Genomic DNA, 15804 nt, shown 5'->3' with positions numbered 1-15804 from the left:
GGGAGGCCCAGAAGATTACCATATCGGGAACTCGATGCAACGGTTCCGAAGGATCGAATTGAAAAGCTTACATATCCCCAAAGAGGATATTCTCTCGGAGATCCAAATCTGGTTTACCGTCGTTTTTGTGAGCTTTTGGGACCAACTTTCAAGCAACTCATAAGCTTGAGAAAAGAGCTGTGGGGGCGTCTCCCTCCAGGGGGCGTGCCGTGTCCAGCATCTTACGGGATGCCTGTTGGGTTCCAATGCTAGACTGATTGAAGCAAAGCTTCTGACTTTGCTTACACTGTGTACGAAGCTTCAATGATGAGTCTTGCGCTGGGTACTGTGTACACAGTGTAAGCAAAGTCAGAAGCTTTGCTTCATTTACCAGGCAAATCCTCCAGAGTTTTTCGAGGAGCGATTGGATGCCACAATTCACTATACCGTATTAGGACCAAGCTTTCCCTTTTTTAGCCATCTCTTATACAGTGTCAATCCTTTAGCTATATAGAGTGGGTAGTATCTATCTTCTAAAGTTGTTGACGGCTTTTGGTATATCTTAGAACATCAATTCCGCCTTGACTTCTCTTGAAGATGTCGTGTAGTAGGTGCTGTCGAGGGTAGCGATGACGTCATAGTGTTTGTGGCGTTGTGGCTATGCTACCGCAAGCCAGTTTGACCACCAATAAGCAGGTTCAGCCACCGCGAGCCAGTTCGACCACCGCAGAAATTCAAGGTGCAGCCAAGCTTCGCTTCACCACTTACTGGGCGGTGGCACAGTCAAGGTCTAGTAGCTTCGGGATTTGTGGGATACGTCTCTCTCCCGGTGGATCCCGGTGCCTGCCCAGACGGCGTTGGTCAGATTGAGCGGAACCGTCAGCAACCAACATGCAACAACACGCAGTTGTGTGAAGGTTTAACTCCGTTGGTATCTCCCCGCCCACTTGTCCTCTACATCCATTCCCATCACTAGGCCCGGCTTCCCGTGCGGTGCTAAAGCCAGAGCTACATCAGGATGAAGCCAAAGACGGTCCTGATTACAGGCTGCGGCAAGGAAAGCCTCGGAAATGCGCTGGCCAAGGAATTCCGCCGCCGAGGTCACACCGTCTTCGCATCGGTCTCGAGCCTCGCCAGTGTCGACCCTTCGCTGTCCGAGGCGGGCTGCCACGTCCTCGAGCTCGACGTGACCTCCACCGCCTCCATCGACCAGGCCGTGACGGTGGTTACCAACCTCACGCGGACCACCACCGACGAGGGAAGTCTGGACATCCTCATCAACAACGCGGGCATCATGCACATCATGCCGTTCGCCGACACGCCGGTGGAGCACGCCCGGCGGGTGTTCGAGGTGAACACGTTGGGGCCGTGGGCGGTGACGCGCGCGTTCCTGCCGCTGCTCCTGGCGGCCGGCCTCTCCGGCAGCGGCGGCGGCAGCGGCGGCGCCAAGGTCGGCAACGTGTGCAGCGTCAACGAGGTGCTCTGCCCGCCCTTCCTGACGGCCTACAACGCGTCCAAGGCGGCGCTCGAGTCCATGAGCCGCACCATGCGCCGCGAGCTGGCGCCCCTGGGCGTGCAGGTCGTCACCCTCAAGTGCGGCTGCATCGAGACGGGACTGTTCAACTCGCCCGACGTCTCCATGAGCGGGCCCACGTGCCCCGAGACCAGCGTGTACGCCGGCCTGCGCGAGTGGATCGGCCGCCGGGAGTTCTTGAAGGTGGGGAGGTTCTTCAAGAGGGAGGTCGTCGCGGAAGACCTGGTCCGGGAGCTGTTGAAGGAGAACACCAGCGCCGTGGTGTGGAAGGGCGGGCTCGCGACGATCCATTGGCTCTTGTCGTTTGGGTGGGAAACCATGATGGTGAGTGCCCTCTTCATGCCTACTAATCATCATTTTTCCGTCTTGCTATACACAGGGTCATCACCTGGCTTGCGTGTTATTAATACTCGGATGCAGGATCGGACACTAATCAAGGGGAATCACCTCGACACGATGAGCTGGTCCCCACCAAAGGACTGAAGATCTGACTGTGACGCCTTCCTAATGTTCTTCTCTGTCCACAGCCATCAGGGCCATGCATTGAAAATGTTCCATCCGTTCGATTTTCTTCCCGGTTTCTCTTTCCTCTTTTTTCACCTCTGTTATTTTTTCAAATCATTAGGTAGCAACTTAAAGTTGATTTCTCAACAGTTGTCAACCTCCCTTTTTTCAGAACATTCGGATTACTTCCACTATTTCCAAACTTTGTAAGACATGATGCAGTTCTAAGGATTACTTCCATAGTTGAATTCTCAAGTACTTCCCGTACATACATCGATCCTTCTGAACATTGCCTGCATTTCCCCTAGCTTCCCCTAGCGCATCTGCATATAACTGGGGAGAACCCACATGTAAACTGCGCTGATTGCTCAGGGGTTAGCCCATGAGTGGGTAACTCCCTGCCTCCTGGCGTTGGCCTGCTTCCATGTGGAGCAAAACGACGACCCGGCAGTGCTGTCCCGGATGGGGAAGGAGGGGCGTGCTGGAGGAGCGGGCAGATGACCGAACTAGTAGGACATGATCGTCTCCGGAACCGGTCTTGCACCCTCCCTTAACTCTTCTCTCTCCCAGCTCACGAAAACATACAGCCCTCTGGTCAGAAATCACTCCTTCACTTCAACATCCCACCACCAGCCACGCTAGACATGTCGGCCGTTGAGCTGCCCGAGCCCTTCGCGAGCATCCCGCGCAAGGCGCTTACCTTCGGCCCATCTCCAATCCAGCACCTTCCCCGCATCTCGCAGGCCCTGGGCGGCCAGGTGAACGTATACGCTAAACGAGAGGACTGCAACTCGGGCCTGGCCTACGGCGGCAACAAGACACGCAAGCTCGAGTGAGCCATCATCATCCTGCCTACCTTCCTTAACCCCAACTCCTCACTCACACGGGCCCGCACACAGATACCTCCTCCCGGACGCGCTCGCGCAGGGGTGCGACACGCTGGTCAGCATCGGCGGCGTGCAGTCGAACCACACGCGGCAGGTGGCGGCGGCCGCCGCCGCGGTGGGACTGCGGGCGGCGCTGGTGCAGGAGCACTGGGTCGACTGGGCCGACGCGGGCTACGACAGGGTCGGCAACGTGCAGCTGTCGCGGCTGATGGGCGCGGACGTGCGGCTGGACCCGTCGGCGTTCGGCATCGAGCACAAGCCGACGCTGGCGAAGCTGCGCGACGAGCTGGCCGCCCAGGGCCGCAAGCCGTACTACATCCCCGCGGGCGCGTCGGACCATCCGCTGGGCGGGCTGGGGTTCGCGCGGTGGGCGTTTGAGGTGGCGATGCAGGAGCGGGAGATGGGCGTGTTCTTTGATACCGTGGTGGTGTGTGCCGTGACCGGGTCGACCATGGCCGGCATGGTGGCGGGGTTCAAGCTGGTGGAGAAGCTGGGGGGGAGGAAGAGGCGGGTGGTGGGGATCGACGCCTCGGCGAAGGTGCAGCAGACTTTCGAGCAGGTGCTGCGCATTGCGAGGCAGACGGCGGCGAAGATCGGGCTGACGGAGGAGGATATTACCGAGGCGGATATCATCTTGGATGACCGCTACCATGCGGGTACCTATGGCATCCCGGACGCGCAGACGATCGAGGCGATCAAATTTGGGGCGCGGACGGAGGCGTTCATCACGGATCCGGTGTATGAGGGGAAGAGTCTTGCGGGCATGATTGACATGATCAGGAAGGGTGAGATCCCGGCGGGGAGCACCGTGCTGTATGCGCACCTGGGCGGGCAGCTTGCGCTGAATGCGTACTCGTCGCTGGAGTAAACGTCAAGATGAGTCAATTGGCAGAGCGGACGGACTACCTAATTCCCCAACTGGTGAGTTGCCTGAGCTGCGTGCGTGTCGCTCATCGATCCTTCCCATTCAGGTGTTGCAAGCCAGCGGCCCAGGAATCCGTCGAAGGACGTTCGTCAATTCGGCTTGCCTCGGCTCATGATTCACATATCGTTGAGTGAGCGGCTTTTTCTCCCCCCTTTTTTAGCCAGCCTCAAACCGCCCAACAGCAGCTCAACAACTCCCGGGTTCCGCGGCACCGGGTGCCGCCTCCACACGGCGCTCCGAGTTCGGCCCACATTTTCTCAGTGATAGTTAAGTACTTGACGGTAAACTCCCAAACTTGCACACTCACATGTTCAGCAGAACTTGAGCTGCAACCCCTTATCCGTCTCAACTGTATAACTGCGACAACTCGCGCCAGCGCACGCACCAGCCCCAGTCTAATCCTCCGTGGCCAGAAGAGACTATTAGCACGCGCCTCCATTGCTTCTCAGTCCCAGTATGGCTCACGACCCGGGGCCGGCAGAGGCCGGCGACAGCAAGGTCGCGCAGGTGCTCAACGCGGATGAACATGGACTGCAAGGTGGAAACAACGTCAGTACTTCTGCGCCGCCCATCCAGGACTACGACGTCGAGCGCGTCGAGAAAGTCTACCGGTTGGTCTTGTCCCTTCTCTCATCCCTTTCTCCCTCCCCCCCTCGCTCCCCCCTCCTCGTGTAACCACCATGCAGCCATTCCCACCGCTAACCTCAACCACCCAGAAAACTCGACCTCCGGATCATCCCCGCCTTCTGGGCGCTGTACTTCCTCAGCTCCGCCATCCGCTCCAACATCGGCATCGCCCAGACCATGAACGAGTCGGCCGGCCACGACCTGGCCTCCGTGCTGGGCCTGTCGCCGCGCGACACCTCGACCGCCCTGGCGCTCTTCTACGTCTCGTACGTGCTGTTCGACCTGCCGTCGAACCTGGTCATGAGCAGGCTGTCGCCGCGCGCCTGGATGGCCCGCATCGTCACCGCCGTCGGCGTCGTCGGCACCTGCTTCGCCGCCGTCCAGGCCGCCTGGAGCCTCAAGCTGCTCCGGTTCCTCCTCGGCCTCGTCACCGCCGGCATGTGGCCCGGCATGGCCTACTACCTGACCCTGTTCTATCCGCCGTCCAGGACCGGCAAGCGCATCGGTATGTACTTCACCGCCTCCCAGGTGTCGGCTGCCGTGGTGGGGCTGGTGTCGGCCGGCTTCCAGCAGATGGATGGCCTCAGGGGGCTGGTCGGTTTCAGGTGGATGTTTCTGGTCTACGGGCTGCTGGGGGTCGTGTTGGGCATCTCGCTGCTCTGGTGGCTTCCTGAGCGGCCGCTGGCGCCCGGCGAGGAGAGGGTGCGGAGTTGGTACGCGAGGTGGCTGCCCCCCAGCCCCGAGGCGCTGAAGGGCGAGGATGCCGTCGTGCATTACCACGACCTGAGACGGGTCTACCATGCTCGCCCTTGGAACTTGAGGGATCTGTGGCATGTGCTGATCGACTGGCGCTTGTGGCCGCTGGTGCTGATGTACTTCGGGGTCGTCGGGGTCGGCATCGGCACGCAGCTCTACGGGAACGTCATCATCTCGTCGATTGACTCTACCTTTACGGGCGTGCAGATCAGCTTGCTGTTCGCGCCGATCTGGATGGTAAGTGTGCTTGCGAGACTGGTGCTAGATGATCGAGAAGCTGACCCTAATAGATGGACTTTTGTGCGATTCTGCTGGTCACCCCTATTTCCGACAGGTTCCACCGGTACCGCGCCCTCTTCTTCTCCGCCGCGGTGTGTATCCAGATCGCCGGCCTCCTGACCGTAACGTTTGCGCTCTCCAATCCGTGGGCCCGATACGGCGGCCTGCTCATGGTGGGCTTCGGCCTGGGTCCGACCGTTCCCATCTGCATGACCTGGACGAGCGAGATCTTCCAGCGCCGCCACCGCGAGGTCGGGGTTGCCGCTGCCTCCGCCCTTGTCTCGGGACTGGGCAATCTCGGCAGCATCACGACGACGTACGCCCTGTACACGGGCTGGCCCGAGGACGCCGCCGAGGGCCCGCACCAGTATCGGAAGAGCAACTTCACCATGATCGGGATTCTCTGTATGAGCATTGCGAGCAGCTTCGTCATGACGGGCCTGCTGCGGATCTTCGGCAACGAGCCGAGCCAGAAGATCTCGAGCGGCGGCAGCTCCGCCGTTGACTCGGACGAGTACCTCGATGGCGCCGCCCGGCGCGAAGTCCACCAGCGCGGATTCGACCGCATGTGGTGGAACAGGTCGTCCAAGGCCTCCCCCGAGGCTTAAGATGGGGACAGGGGGTTAGGCGGGAGGGAGTGCTCGCGGTCCGCTCAGCGTCAACAACCATCGCCGCCAGTCCCGCCGAGGTGGTCCGGGGGGAAGGGTGACCTCTCCCTCAACAAACAAACTTCGCTTCTCAACACTCATTCGAACATGGCTTTCACAACACACAAAATTTCAACACAATTCGAAGAAAAGCAACAAGAGACATCCAGATTCGGGGTCATCCCAGGTCGTCCTCTCTTCCGTTCGGACACGAGGAAGCAAACTCGAAATCCTCGACAGCGACAGTGCCGCTGCACCATCGCTGGCAAAATGCGGAGAGAACGGCGGTCTGTGGACGGACCCTGCTTGTTTTCGGGGCTCAGACCGGGCCCGGCGACAATGCTCTTACGCTATCGCTCCCCGGTCTGGCTGATCTGGGTGGTTGTCAAAAGAAAGGAAGCTGGCTAGGAGTTAAAAAGGCGGGAGTGTTTGTTTTTGTTGCCGTTTTCCCCATTTTTCTGTTTTCTTTTTGGCGCTGATTTCCTGTTTTTTTCTCTCTGCATCATGATACCCCATCCGTGTTTTTGATACGCTGTCGCATTGCCGAAGGAAAAGCTGCTTTTTTTTCCCCTGTTGTCTTGAAGCAGAGTCTCAATACTTCGACAGCGACAGTGCTGCTACGCCATCGCTGGGACGGCGTGTCGGGACTGAGGCGTCGGGCGGGCGACAATGCCGTTGCGCTATCGCTGCTGCCGGCCTCGTGGGCGTTCTTGGATACTGCTTTTACTTTCAGAGGTTGTCTCTTGGATGTCTACAGAATATGGACGGTACAGCTGTGCATGTACCAGCTAAGGAAGGTATCAAAGCCTCTCCCTCGTGGAGAGAGGACTGGCTGGGGGCTAGCTAGACTGGCCGCTCGTTTGGGTCATTCCGGCGGGTACACGACGGCTGGGACCGAATTTGAGTCTGGTTACCTTCGCAAGTTGCCTCCATTATCAATGGTTGAACGGTGCTTGTGCATGTCTATGCTGCAAGATGCCCATGCTAAGCGGCGACGGCGGGTTATACTATCATGTACTACCTGCACGCAGCTCTTTTCTCGACACAAACAGCGAAGGTCTTACATCAGCTTCTAAGCTGGTCAGACTCTAAGGGGGACTCAAGGCAGCGCGGAAAGTGAAACGCCAGCAGATGGTGGGTTGCTTGCTCAACACCACTTCGCTGCATTGCTGCTGGGAGCATGACAAGCAGACAAGGGAGCAAGCATAGCCCGAGCAAAACGATGCGTTGGCGTCTCTAGTAAATCTATCCCTCTATCACCACCTCCAATCCGGCACTCTTAGCCTGATCCGATCGGCATGTCCAAAAGAGACCAAGTCCTCGCAGATGCTACCGTTCGACCAGCCCGGTGTCGACCACAGACTGGGACGGAGGGGACGGAGTTCCCTCCTCCCCAGGCGAAGGAGCAACCCCACCGCGTCGCTGACGGGCGGCGGGCCCGCTGCGCATGACATTCCCCGAAGCTCGCCTTCGTCCCAACCGCGCACGGTCCTTTATCTTTTTGGTGAGGAAGCGCGTCGGCGGGGGCATGAGCTCTTCCGGCGCGAGCTGCGCCAGATTCGGGCCGTTGGAGCCGACGGTGCCCAGCCATCTAAGCAGCTCCAAGGGCTCCTCGTCGTCCTCCCCCTCGGCCTCCTCGATCATGTCCGCGGTGATCTCCGCTCGCCGGAGAGAGACGTCGCCGTATATGTCGAGCTGGTCGATGAGCTCGAGGGGCGGTTCCGAGTCCAGCGTCAGCACCACCTGTCCGCGCGAGTGGCTGGACAGCCTCTGCATCGCCTTCTCGAAGTCGCCGAGCTCGAACACGTCCTTCGGGTCGCAGACGGGCTTCACCAGCCCGCGCCTCGCAAGCGACCGAACTAACTCGAGACAGCGCGGGGAATTACCGAAAGAGAAGCTGCCGAGCGACGTGATGAGCTGATTCACCAGGTTGGGCTTCGCCTCTCGCGCGTTGCCCGCAAGGCTGAGGATCATGCCGCGCCCGGCCACAAGCCTCCAGGCTCGGGTCAGCGTCACGCCGCCCATGAGGTCGAGAACGACGGAGAAATGCCCCTTGCGCCAGTCTTTCAGGCTGCCTTCTCCCTCCCAGTCGTACGCCTCGTGCGCGCCGAGCTCGAGAACTAGATTCACATCGTTGGCGTGGCAAGTCCCGACGACGCGGGCGGCGCCGGCAAGCTTCGCGAGCTGGACGGCCCACACACCGACTGGTGTCGCGGCGCCCGTGATCAGGATGCTCTTCCATCGGTTGGAGGCCAGGCCCGGAGGCGTCCGGCCCCAGTCGTTCATGTTTGGCTCAACAAGGAGGCGGTAATCGAAGAGCGCTTGGTAGGCAGCGAGCGCGCCGATGGGCGCTGCCGCGCTCTGCTCCTAGGTCATGTTTCGCGGCTTGAGGGCCAGCTCTTGCAGCTTCGCGGCCGTGTACGTGCGGGCGTTCCCGGAACGAGTGAAACTTGTCCTCCCACTTTACGACGCAAAGTTGGTTAGCCAACAGGCGCCGAAGAAGAGGAAAGAGAGCGAAGTGCTTGAAAGGAACCTACAAGACCTCTGATCCGGCAGGGAAGGGCGAGTCGGGGTGAGCGGACACTACGTAACCGGAGAACTCGTAGCCGGGGATATTGCAGGTCAAGTCGACCTTGTCTGCGTCGCGGGCAGATTCGAGCTCGTCACGATGGATCCCCACGGCGCAGATCTTGATGACGTGCATGGGCAGCGCCGATTCGATGGCGAGGTTCGGCCACGCCGCGTTCTCCAGACTAAAAGGGCAACCGCTCTCAGAGTCGGGTTTGCGCATCAACACCACGGCCCCGGGAAAGGGCAGGCAGTCGGGCCAGGCTGACATTGTGTAAACACTATGAAGGCTGGCAAACAAAAGGAGTAGTAAGGGTACTGGCAGATAGGAGCAGAACACCGGGAAGGCGAAGACTGCTATATGGAATGTGGGCGCTGTGACCACGCGGAACTGCTGGACTCGTGAACCCGTCTGGTTCCGTGGAGGCACAGCGACCCCACACACATTCTAACCCCGAGGCAGGAGGCGAGACGGCTTTGTCTCGAGCTACGGTTGCCTCATGACGCCATCCCGGGTATCGCGACTGCTCTCAGCCATTTTCGGTCTCCAGGGGAAGGCACGCTCAAGCCGGGCGCACCGCGGAACCATCAATCAATGCGGCGCTCCTCGTCGGCTCTCCCAAGAAGCGAGTCGGCCTCTTCCGGCTTCCCGTCGGCGCCGCGGTAGAGGACATAGTGCTGCGTCATGAAGATCAAGTCGTAGAGCATGGACACGTTGCCGAGGGCGAACTTGACGGGATTGCCCGTGATGCCGGACCAGTCGCGCTGGAGGTAGCTGTCGACGGCCTGCTGGGCGATGCTCAGGATGCCGCCCGAGAAGTCGAGCAGGATCTGCCAGATGCTCCAGCCGCGGGTGGACCGGTTGCGGTAGTTGACGATGACTTGGGGCGTGTATTTGATGAGCGACACAATCAGCTTGACGTACGAGACGGCGTAGATGGCGTCCAGCCAGACCCACGAGCTGACGGCCTTCTGGGTGCTGTCGCGTTCTGGCGATCCGAGGACGATGAAGAGGACGACCACGATGCCGACGACGCAACCAAAGAAGATGCCGAGGATGAAGCGGCTGGGCCTGTTGCCCTTGCTGGGCGTGAAGCCCCAGGCCCCGGGAAAGAAATACTGGCTCGTGGTGATGACGGACAGCAGGAGGGCGTGAGCAGCAAAGGCGATGTCGTTGAAATGGACCGTCGGGGTCAGCCCCTTGTAGCGGGCGGCATACTGGGCGCGGATCAGGGGCGAGTAGTAAAAGGCGAGGTTGGAAGTGGCATAGGCTGCGAAGCCTGCGAGCGAAGAAGGTCAATAGCCGAACATCTGACGTCTACTGTGTAGCGTCGCCAGCGCCAGCGCCAGCGCCACGCCACAAGACAGACCGGTGGTTGCGTACCCAGGCAATTGATCAGCGGGAAGTCGACGGTGGTCCCGGAGGTGGATTTGCGTCTGAAGTTGAGCAAGACCTGCGGATAGAAGCTCACGGACCAGGCGGTAAAGTAGATGACGCCGAACACGGCCGACAGGAACTCGAGGAAACCCATCGCGACCGAGTTCGACCTTGACTTGGCGAGCGGACGGGCGCGCGCTTGATCACTGTCCGACGGCGCCGTTCTTTTTCTGGGGGCGCCGTGCGGGTTGAATGGCGCAATTCCCCGAGCCCGTTTCGCAACGTTCGGTCTCTTGGGATGGAATGGGATCCAATGGGATTGGCCGCAACGAACAATCTTTCCACTAGTCCATATCTGGCTAGCCCAGGCACATCCCTACCCATTACTGTTGCGGGTGGTTAATTGGTCGACAGGACATAACCACAGCGATCTTATCAACACCGAACTACCCCCGTGTACTGTACTGTGTAACACGCAGAGTAGCGGAAACACTGAGCAGCTCATCCTTAGATAACTACGGCGACGTCCTCTGACAATCACGCTCTATTTTCTCGGTCCTGCACTCCAAAGCCGTCGCTGGGACGGGCATTTTGCTGTTATGGGCTGAGAATTGCCGCAGCGAGCCAAGATCTTGCGGCAAGAACTTGCGAGTCATGAAGACCCTCTGCGACGCGCCCTGTCCCGTCCACAGTGTTCCTGGCTCCTGAGTTCCAGCCGATCTATCGCGGGCACTGCAATGAAGTGCATTGACCCCAGGGCCTGGGCCTGGGACGTGGTTCGCGGATCTGCAGAGACCCCCGGCCCCGTCACGCTCCGGAAGCGCAGCCGAGCCGGGCTAATCCACTCTCGGCTTCCCGCCATCGGATCGGGTCCGCAAGACCAATCGCAGCGCATACTGACCTTTGAGTTGTCACCGCTGATTGCAGGTCCAGGTGCACCTTCTGACAAGAAGGGGGATGGCTGGGCTGGCGCCAGTCCGAGCTCGGCTTCCAGGAACGCCAGTTAGCGTTCCTCCGCGGCAGTCCGGCCGATACCTCTGCATGATTCGAGCTACGTCATGCTGATGCTGATCAAATGAAGTTGGGACAAGCACACGGAGCAAAAGAGTAACTACACCCGAGCGGCTCACCGCTCCGCTGTCTCGGTCGCTGTTGTCTGGTATTTGAACGTCCACGATTCCTCAAGGAAGCAGAGAGTGTCTCCCACTGTCTCCGTCTTTTCTGTCCTGCTCAGTCGCGAGCTTGCCAGAGGCATCTTTCCCGACCTCAGTCTCACCCCAATAAACTCTCTACGACTGGCGCCTTTCCCTACCGGAGATATGTCCGGCAACAGCCCATCCTTCCTCACCCTCCCCCTGGAGCTCCGCCTGGAGATATACACCCACCTCCTGGTCCTCCCGCCGCCTCCGCCACCCGAAACACTCACCACCATCTATCGCTGCTCCCACCCCTACACGGCCTCCTCCTCTTCCTCGCAACTCCCCGCTTCAGATCCCGCCCGCTCCGAGTCCACGTCCGAGCCCGAACCGACCGTCCACCCGCAGATCCTCCGCGTCAACCGCCAAATCCACCACGAAGCCACCCCGCTCCTCTACACGCTCAACACCTTCCTCGCGCACCCGGCTGCCATGACTGCCCTGCCCACTCTTTACTCTCACCACCACCAGCACCACCACCACCACCCGCACTCCGCACCACAAAGCAGAACCAGAAGCAAAACAATCCCCATCACCACCCCGCCGCGCCTGACCAACCTGATCACGCGGTGGCACGTGCGGCTGCGGCTGGACGCGCCGCCGCCGCCGCAGGCGCCGTGGTGGGACCGCGCGGCGGTGGCGCGCGCCTTCACCGGCGCGGAGGCGCTCACGCTGGAGATCGAGTGGGGCGCGGCGGTGCCCGGCGGGGCCGCGGCCGAGGTGCTGCGGGTGTTTGAGGGCGTGCGCGGGGTGCGGCGCGTGCGCATCGCCGGGGCGGCCGGCAGCGGGCTGGAGGGGTATGTTGCCTGGTTGAGGGCCCGGATGATGATGAGGCCTGGGGGAAATAAAGAAGCGGCGGTGGGAGTTCGCCAGGAGGGAAAGGGAAGGGGGTGGGGTGGGGAGACGGATGGGGAAGGGTTAGGGTGGAAGGTGGACGGGGACGAAGAGCAGGACGGGGACGAGCTGAGGGAGGACGGGAACGGGAACTGGGACGGGGACGAGGACTGGGATGAGGAGTATGTGCCGGCGGATGAAACGGAGAGGAATATGTTGAGGAGGTGGATGTTGGATTATCCATAAGGGACGGAGGTAGTAGAGACACATCGAAGTGACGGAAAATGTACAAAGTGATGGTCACAGCGGGCAGATAAACGGCGGGCGTAATATAGGCCTGCACCACATCAATGCACACTAGAAAAGTTCAGACACCGACACCACCGTCTCACACCGAACCCGCTTCCTCAAGTACATACATCTATTGCAGTCTACCTCTAGTCCTGTCCTGTATGTCTGTGGGGTGTCTCTATGTACGGTATAGCCGTACGTCCCATCTACTTTATCTACCCGCCCCCCTTTTCTTTTCGACCCTCCCCTTCACAACAAATAGATACAACGAATACAACACAACACGACACCACAGCCAGCGACAGTTCATTAGCGTCCTCGTTTCATGGCAGCCAAAATGCTCAAAAGCAAGATAAGCGAAGATCAAGGGAAAAGAAAAAAAGAAAAAAAAGAAAGACCATGGAAGTATGAGACAGAGGGAACTTGGAAGGAACTGAAACGAAAATCGCCACCCCCGCATGATCCGTAAACGCCTGCTGCCGATGCGATGCAAAACTGCTTGTATATCTTGGAAACTGCCCGTCTGCCCATCTCCCGGTTCGATCGTTCGATGCCGCTGCAGGTACACACGGGCCGATGCACCCCCTCCCAACCTGTGTAACGCAAGAAGGGGGGGGTAGTACCGATGAGCTGGACCATTAGTGTATTGTTGTCTCGTGCGCGAGCGGGGTGGGGTACCGCATGAGAGAGATCTGCCGGTGCCGAGCCGATCCCCACTGCCGAGAGCCGCTCGTCCGGCCGAGCCGCCCAAATGCGACCCTGGCACCACCACTACCCATTGCACCCCATTATAAAAAGCTGCCCCAGCCCTCACTCAGGCTGTCTTCGCGCCCATCCAACCGGGCAGCGCTTTCCAGCCCTGCGCGTTCGGCCGGAGCGGGGTCTGCCCGAAATGCTCGTCCAGGTCGAGCAGGATCTTGAGCGCGTTGCGCGACCGGTAGAACGGGCTGTCGACGGCCTTCTCCTTGAGCGTCGACACGGCCTCGGCCACGCCGGGCGCCACCTTGGCCTCGGTCTTCTTCCCCGGGTACGGCAGCACGCTCTGCAGCAGCTCGTACGCGGCCAGCGTGAAGCCGAACTGCGGCGACGACCGGAAGATGCGCGCGGGCCCGCCCTTGAAGAAGGCCCGGAAGCCCTCCTCCTTCCAGATGGTCTTGGCCGCGTGCCGCAGGCCCGTGTACGACGATTCCCCCTTCCGCGCCTCGACCTGGAGACGGGTCTTGATGACGTCGCAGGGCGTGGTGAGGTAGGCGGCCGGCATGCCGGCGATGGCGCCGGCGGTCAGGAGCTGCAGGATGCCCAGCTTCTTGGTCGGCGACTCGCCAAAGACGTCCTTCTTCAGGTGCGAGTACGTCGGGAAGTAGATGGCCGAGAACGGAACGTCGCGGAGCAGACACGCCGACGCGCCCTTGTACAGGCCGACCAGGCCGAGGTTGCGGACGATCCACATGGCGGAGCGCTTCGGCGCGCCCTCGACGCTCTTGGCGACCTCGCCCTGGACCTGCAGGCGGATCTTGACGATCTCGAGGGGATTGGTGAAAACCTACACAACAATCGGCGTCAGCATGCACCATTCGACGCGCCCCCTTCCGCGCGTGGGAGGTATCGGCGAAACATACGACTTGGCAACCGCCGGCAGCACCGCCAGCAATCACCTCGTAACCCCACCAGATCTTGCCCTGCTTGTCGGTGAACCAACCGCGGACGAGATCGTTGACGGTCAGCTTGATGGCCTTCTCCGGCGCCACGCCGACGAGCTGCGGAAGGACGCCCGAGTACAGGCCCCGAACACCCTCATTGCGGACGACCTTCCTGAAGCAGTCGATCGAGTTGCTGTACAGCCTCTGGCCGGGGCTCGCGCCGCGCTGGTTCTGCATGCGCGTCTTGACGAGGTCGATCGGGTACACCATGAAGGCGCCGAAGGCGCCCGCCACGCTGCCAAGGACGAAGCTGTAGGCCGACTCGATGGCCTGCGCCACAAACTGCCCACCCCTGGACTTGACCTCCACGACGGGCCGGCTTTCCTCCTCCTCGTCGCGCCTCCGCCACGCCGCATCGAGCACCTTGGAGAAGTCCCTGAGGCCGAGGCGGCCGGAAGGCTCATCGAGACTGGCAAAGTGGAACAGGATGTCGGCCTCCATCGGAGTGAAGAGTGAGAAGCGGGTGATCTTGGCGGCCTGGTTGAGGAACTCGGCCCTCGTGATGCGGCCATCCTTGCTCTTGGCGCAGGCGCGCCTGACGATGAGCTCCACCAGGTCCATCTCGTTGATCATGTTGAGGAAGGCCCGGACGTTGGCGTAGGACACCTTGCTGCCCTGCGCAATGTTGCACAGCGTGTGCAGGTTGTCAAGCAGGTGGTCTGAGAGCTTGTGCTTGGCCGTCTGGCGGATGATCAGGGCAAACTCCTCGGGCTCGATGTAGCCGTCGCCGTCGACATCGAACCGCTGGAAGGCCTGCCGGACGCGCTCGCCCTGCAGACCGCGGAGCATCTGGGAGAACTGCTGGTAGTCCATGCTGTGCCTCTTGGTCTTGCTGCCGATGTACAGCTTGGCCCACTCGCAGTCCCAGTCGAACGGGATGCTGTCGGGCCCCTTGTTCAGCTCGTAGAGCCGGCGGAAGTCCTCGTACTTGACGGTGCCAAGACGGTCGACATCGAAGAGGCGGAATGCGATCTCGTACTCGGCATCGGGCTTGCTGAGGAGGTTCTCAAAGTAGCCCCAGTCGGCAAGCGTCAGCCTGCCCTTGTTTGTCCGGTCGGCGACGCTAAACAGGATCGCAAACTGCTCCCGCTTGATTTTGTGCTGAATGGCAATGCGAATGTCAGCCATTGCTCCGAGAGCTTTGGCAAGGACCACGGTGCACTCACGTAGTCTTCGTGGGGCGGGGCAATGGCGTCGATGAATTGCTCAGGGCCGAGGTAGAGCTCGCCCGTCTCGGGGTCCTTGATCGCATGGCGGTTGAACCGGGCCTTGGCCTGCGCGGAGAGCTGCGCGGGCTCGTGCGAGCCGACGAGCGTCTCCTTGACAGCCTCCTTGACGGTTGCGACTTTCGACATGGCGGGTGGGTGTCGCTGCGGAGTCTTCGGAATGCGCGCACTTGGCTACCTACAATGCCGTCGCTGCACCGTTCGCGGCGTTTTGGGGGGGGAGGAGGTTGGACGGGCACCAAAGATCGGCGCACAGCCCAGTGAGTCAACGTTCAGCCAGGGGATTCCAGAAGATCGCGCAAGCGGCGGGACCAAGACAAGAGTGAGGGAAAAAAAAGTAAGAAAAAAAAACGCCACGATCTGACACGGGGCGTAACTTTGCTTGGCGCAAAACAAAAGAATGGAATTGCCCTTTTTCCCTTGCACGATACCAAAGGACTTCTCCTCAATTCCAATTCGCACCAAGGAAAGAG

At 60.3% G+C, this 15804-nt stretch overlaps 7 protein-coding genes across 7 annotated transcripts; 4 read left to right on the top strand and 3 right to left on the bottom strand.

Annotated features, from left to right (window-relative positions):
- The first annotated feature begins 874 nt into the window (after positions 1-874).
- THITE_2106731 (uncharacterized protein) lies at positions 875-2281 on the top strand. Its single transcript, XM_003648793.1, has 2 exons — positions 875-1837; positions 1934-2281. Exons 1-2 carry the CDS (start codon positions 998-1000, stop codon positions 1994-1996), a joined length of 903 nt encoding a protein of 300 aa, XP_003648841.1. The 5' UTR covers positions 875-997; the 3' UTR covers positions 1997-2281.
- Positions 2232-3921, top strand: THITE_2106728 (uncharacterized protein). Its single transcript, XM_003648792.1, has 2 exons — positions 2232-2849; positions 2917-3921. Exons 1-2 carry the CDS (start codon positions 2662-2664, stop codon positions 3770-3772), a joined length of 1044 nt encoding a protein of 347 aa, XP_003648840.1. The 5' UTR covers positions 2232-2661; the 3' UTR covers positions 3773-3921.
- Positions 3922-3930: 9 nt separating this feature from the next.
- THITE_2106727 (uncharacterized protein) lies at positions 3931-6168 on the top strand. Its single transcript, XM_003648791.1, has 3 exons — positions 3931-4440; positions 4546-5449; positions 5503-6168. Exons 1-3 carry the CDS (start codon positions 4286-4288, stop codon positions 6097-6099), a joined length of 1656 nt encoding a protein of 551 aa, XP_003648839.1. The 5' UTR covers positions 3931-4285; the 3' UTR covers positions 6100-6168.
- Positions 6169-7341: 1173 nt separating this feature from the next.
- On the bottom strand, positions 7342-8613 carry THITE_2106726 (uncharacterized protein). The gene has a single exon (XM_003648790.1). The coding sequence runs from the start codon at positions 8422-8424 to the stop codon at positions 7468-7470; it is 957 nt and encodes a 318-aa protein (XP_003648838.1). The 5' UTR covers positions 8425-8613; the 3' UTR covers positions 7342-7467.
- Positions 8614-9134: 521 nt separating this feature from the next.
- THITE_2106724 (uncharacterized protein) lies at positions 9135-10364 on the bottom strand. Its single transcript, XM_003648789.1, has 2 exons — positions 10091-10364; positions 9135-9986 (listed from the first exon to the last, which is right to left on the bottom strand). Exons 1-2 carry the CDS (start codon positions 10236-10238, stop codon positions 9295-9297), a joined length of 840 nt encoding a protein of 279 aa, XP_003648837.1. The 5' UTR covers positions 10239-10364; the 3' UTR covers positions 9135-9294.
- A 271-nt stretch (positions 10365-10635) lies between these two features.
- THITE_129549 (uncharacterized protein) lies at positions 10636-12475 on the top strand. Its single transcript, XM_003648788.1, has one exon. The coding sequence runs from the start codon at positions 11404-11406 to the stop codon at positions 12358-12360; it is 957 nt and encodes a 318-aa protein (XP_003648836.1). The 5' UTR covers positions 10636-11403; the 3' UTR covers positions 12361-12475.
- A 543-nt stretch (positions 12476-13018) lies between these two features.
- On the bottom strand, positions 13019-15595 carry THITE_2106721 (uncharacterized protein). Its single transcript, XM_003648787.1, has 4 exons — positions 15272-15595; positions 14025-15206; positions 13084-13948; positions 13019-13035 (listed from the first exon to the last, which is right to left on the bottom strand). The coding sequence occupies exons 1-3, from the start codon at positions 15458-15460 to the stop codon at positions 13220-13222; spliced, it is 2100 nt and encodes a 699-aa protein (XP_003648835.1). The 5' UTR covers positions 15461-15595; the 3' UTR covers positions 13019-13035; positions 13084-13219.
- Between the last annotated feature and the right edge of the window lie 209 nt (positions 15596-15804).

This window comes from Thermothielavioides terrestris, chromosome 1 (genome assembly GCF_000226115.1).
Source record: "Thermothielavioides terrestris NRRL 8126 chromosome 1, complete sequence".
Taxonomy (NCBI): domain Eukaryota; kingdom Fungi; phylum Ascomycota; class Sordariomycetes; order Sordariales; family Chaetomiaceae; genus Thermothielavioides; species Thermothielavioides terrestris.
This window is presented reverse-complemented; position numbering and strand designations above follow the sequence as displayed.

Excerpts from the sequence above, each read along its gene's own strand:
- THITE_2106731 (XM_003648793.1), top strand. The coding sequence starts at position 998 with ATGAAGCCAAAGACGGTCCTGATTACAGGCTGCGGCAAGGAAAGCCTC. Across the intron at positions 1,838-1,933 it reads TTGGGTGGGAAACCATGATG|GATCGGACACTAATCAAGGG; the intron begins GTGAGTGCCCTC and ends ACTCGGATGCAG.
- THITE_2106728 (XM_003648792.1), top strand. The coding sequence starts at position 2,662 with ATGTCGGCCGTTGAGCTGCCCGAGCCCTTCGCGAGCATCCCGCGCAAG. Across the intron at positions 2,850-2,916 it reads AACAAGACACGCAAGCTCGA|ATACCTCCTCCCGGACGCGC; the intron begins GTGAGCCATCAT and ends GCCCGCACACAG.
- THITE_2106727 (XM_003648791.1), top strand. The coding sequence starts at position 4,286 with ATGGCTCACGACCCGGGGCCGGCAGAGGCCGGCGACAGCAAGGTCGCG. Across the intron at positions 4,441-4,545 it reads CGCGTCGAGAAAGTCTACCG|AAAACTCGACCTCCGGATCA; the intron begins GTTGGTCTTGTC and ends TCAACCACCCAG. Across the intron at positions 5,450-5,502 it reads TGTTCGCGCCGATCTGGATG|ATGGACTTTTGTGCGATTCT; the intron begins GTAAGTGTGCTT and ends TGACCCTAATAG.
- THITE_2106726 (XM_003648790.1), bottom strand. The coding sequence starts at position 8,424 with ATGAACGACTGGGGCCGGACGCCTCCGGGCCTGGCCTCCAACCGATGG.
- THITE_2106724 (XM_003648789.1), bottom strand. The coding sequence starts at position 10,238 with ATGGGTTTCCTCGAGTTCCTGTCGGCCGTGTTCGGCGTCATCTACTTT. Across the intron at positions 9,987-10,090 it reads CCCGCTGATCAATTGCCTGG|GCTTCGCAGCCTATGCCACT; the intron begins GTACGCAACCAC and ends CTTCGCTCGCAG.
- THITE_129549 (XM_003648788.1), top strand. The coding sequence starts at position 11,404 with ATGTCCGGCAACAGCCCATCCTTCCTCACCCTCCCCCTGGAGCTCCGC.
- THITE_2106721 (XM_003648787.1), bottom strand. The coding sequence starts at position 15,460 with ATGTCGAAAGTCGCAACCGTCAAGGAGGCTGTCAAGGAGACGCTCGTC. Across the intron at positions 15,207-15,271 it reads CCCCGCCCCACGAAGACTAC|CACAAAATCAAGCGGGAGCA; the intron begins GTGAGTGCACCG and ends ATTGCCATTCAG. Across the intron at positions 13,949-14,024 it reads CTGCCGGCGGTTGCCAAGTC|GTTTTCACCAATCCCCTCGA; the intron begins GTATGTTTCGCC and ends ATTGTTGTGTAG.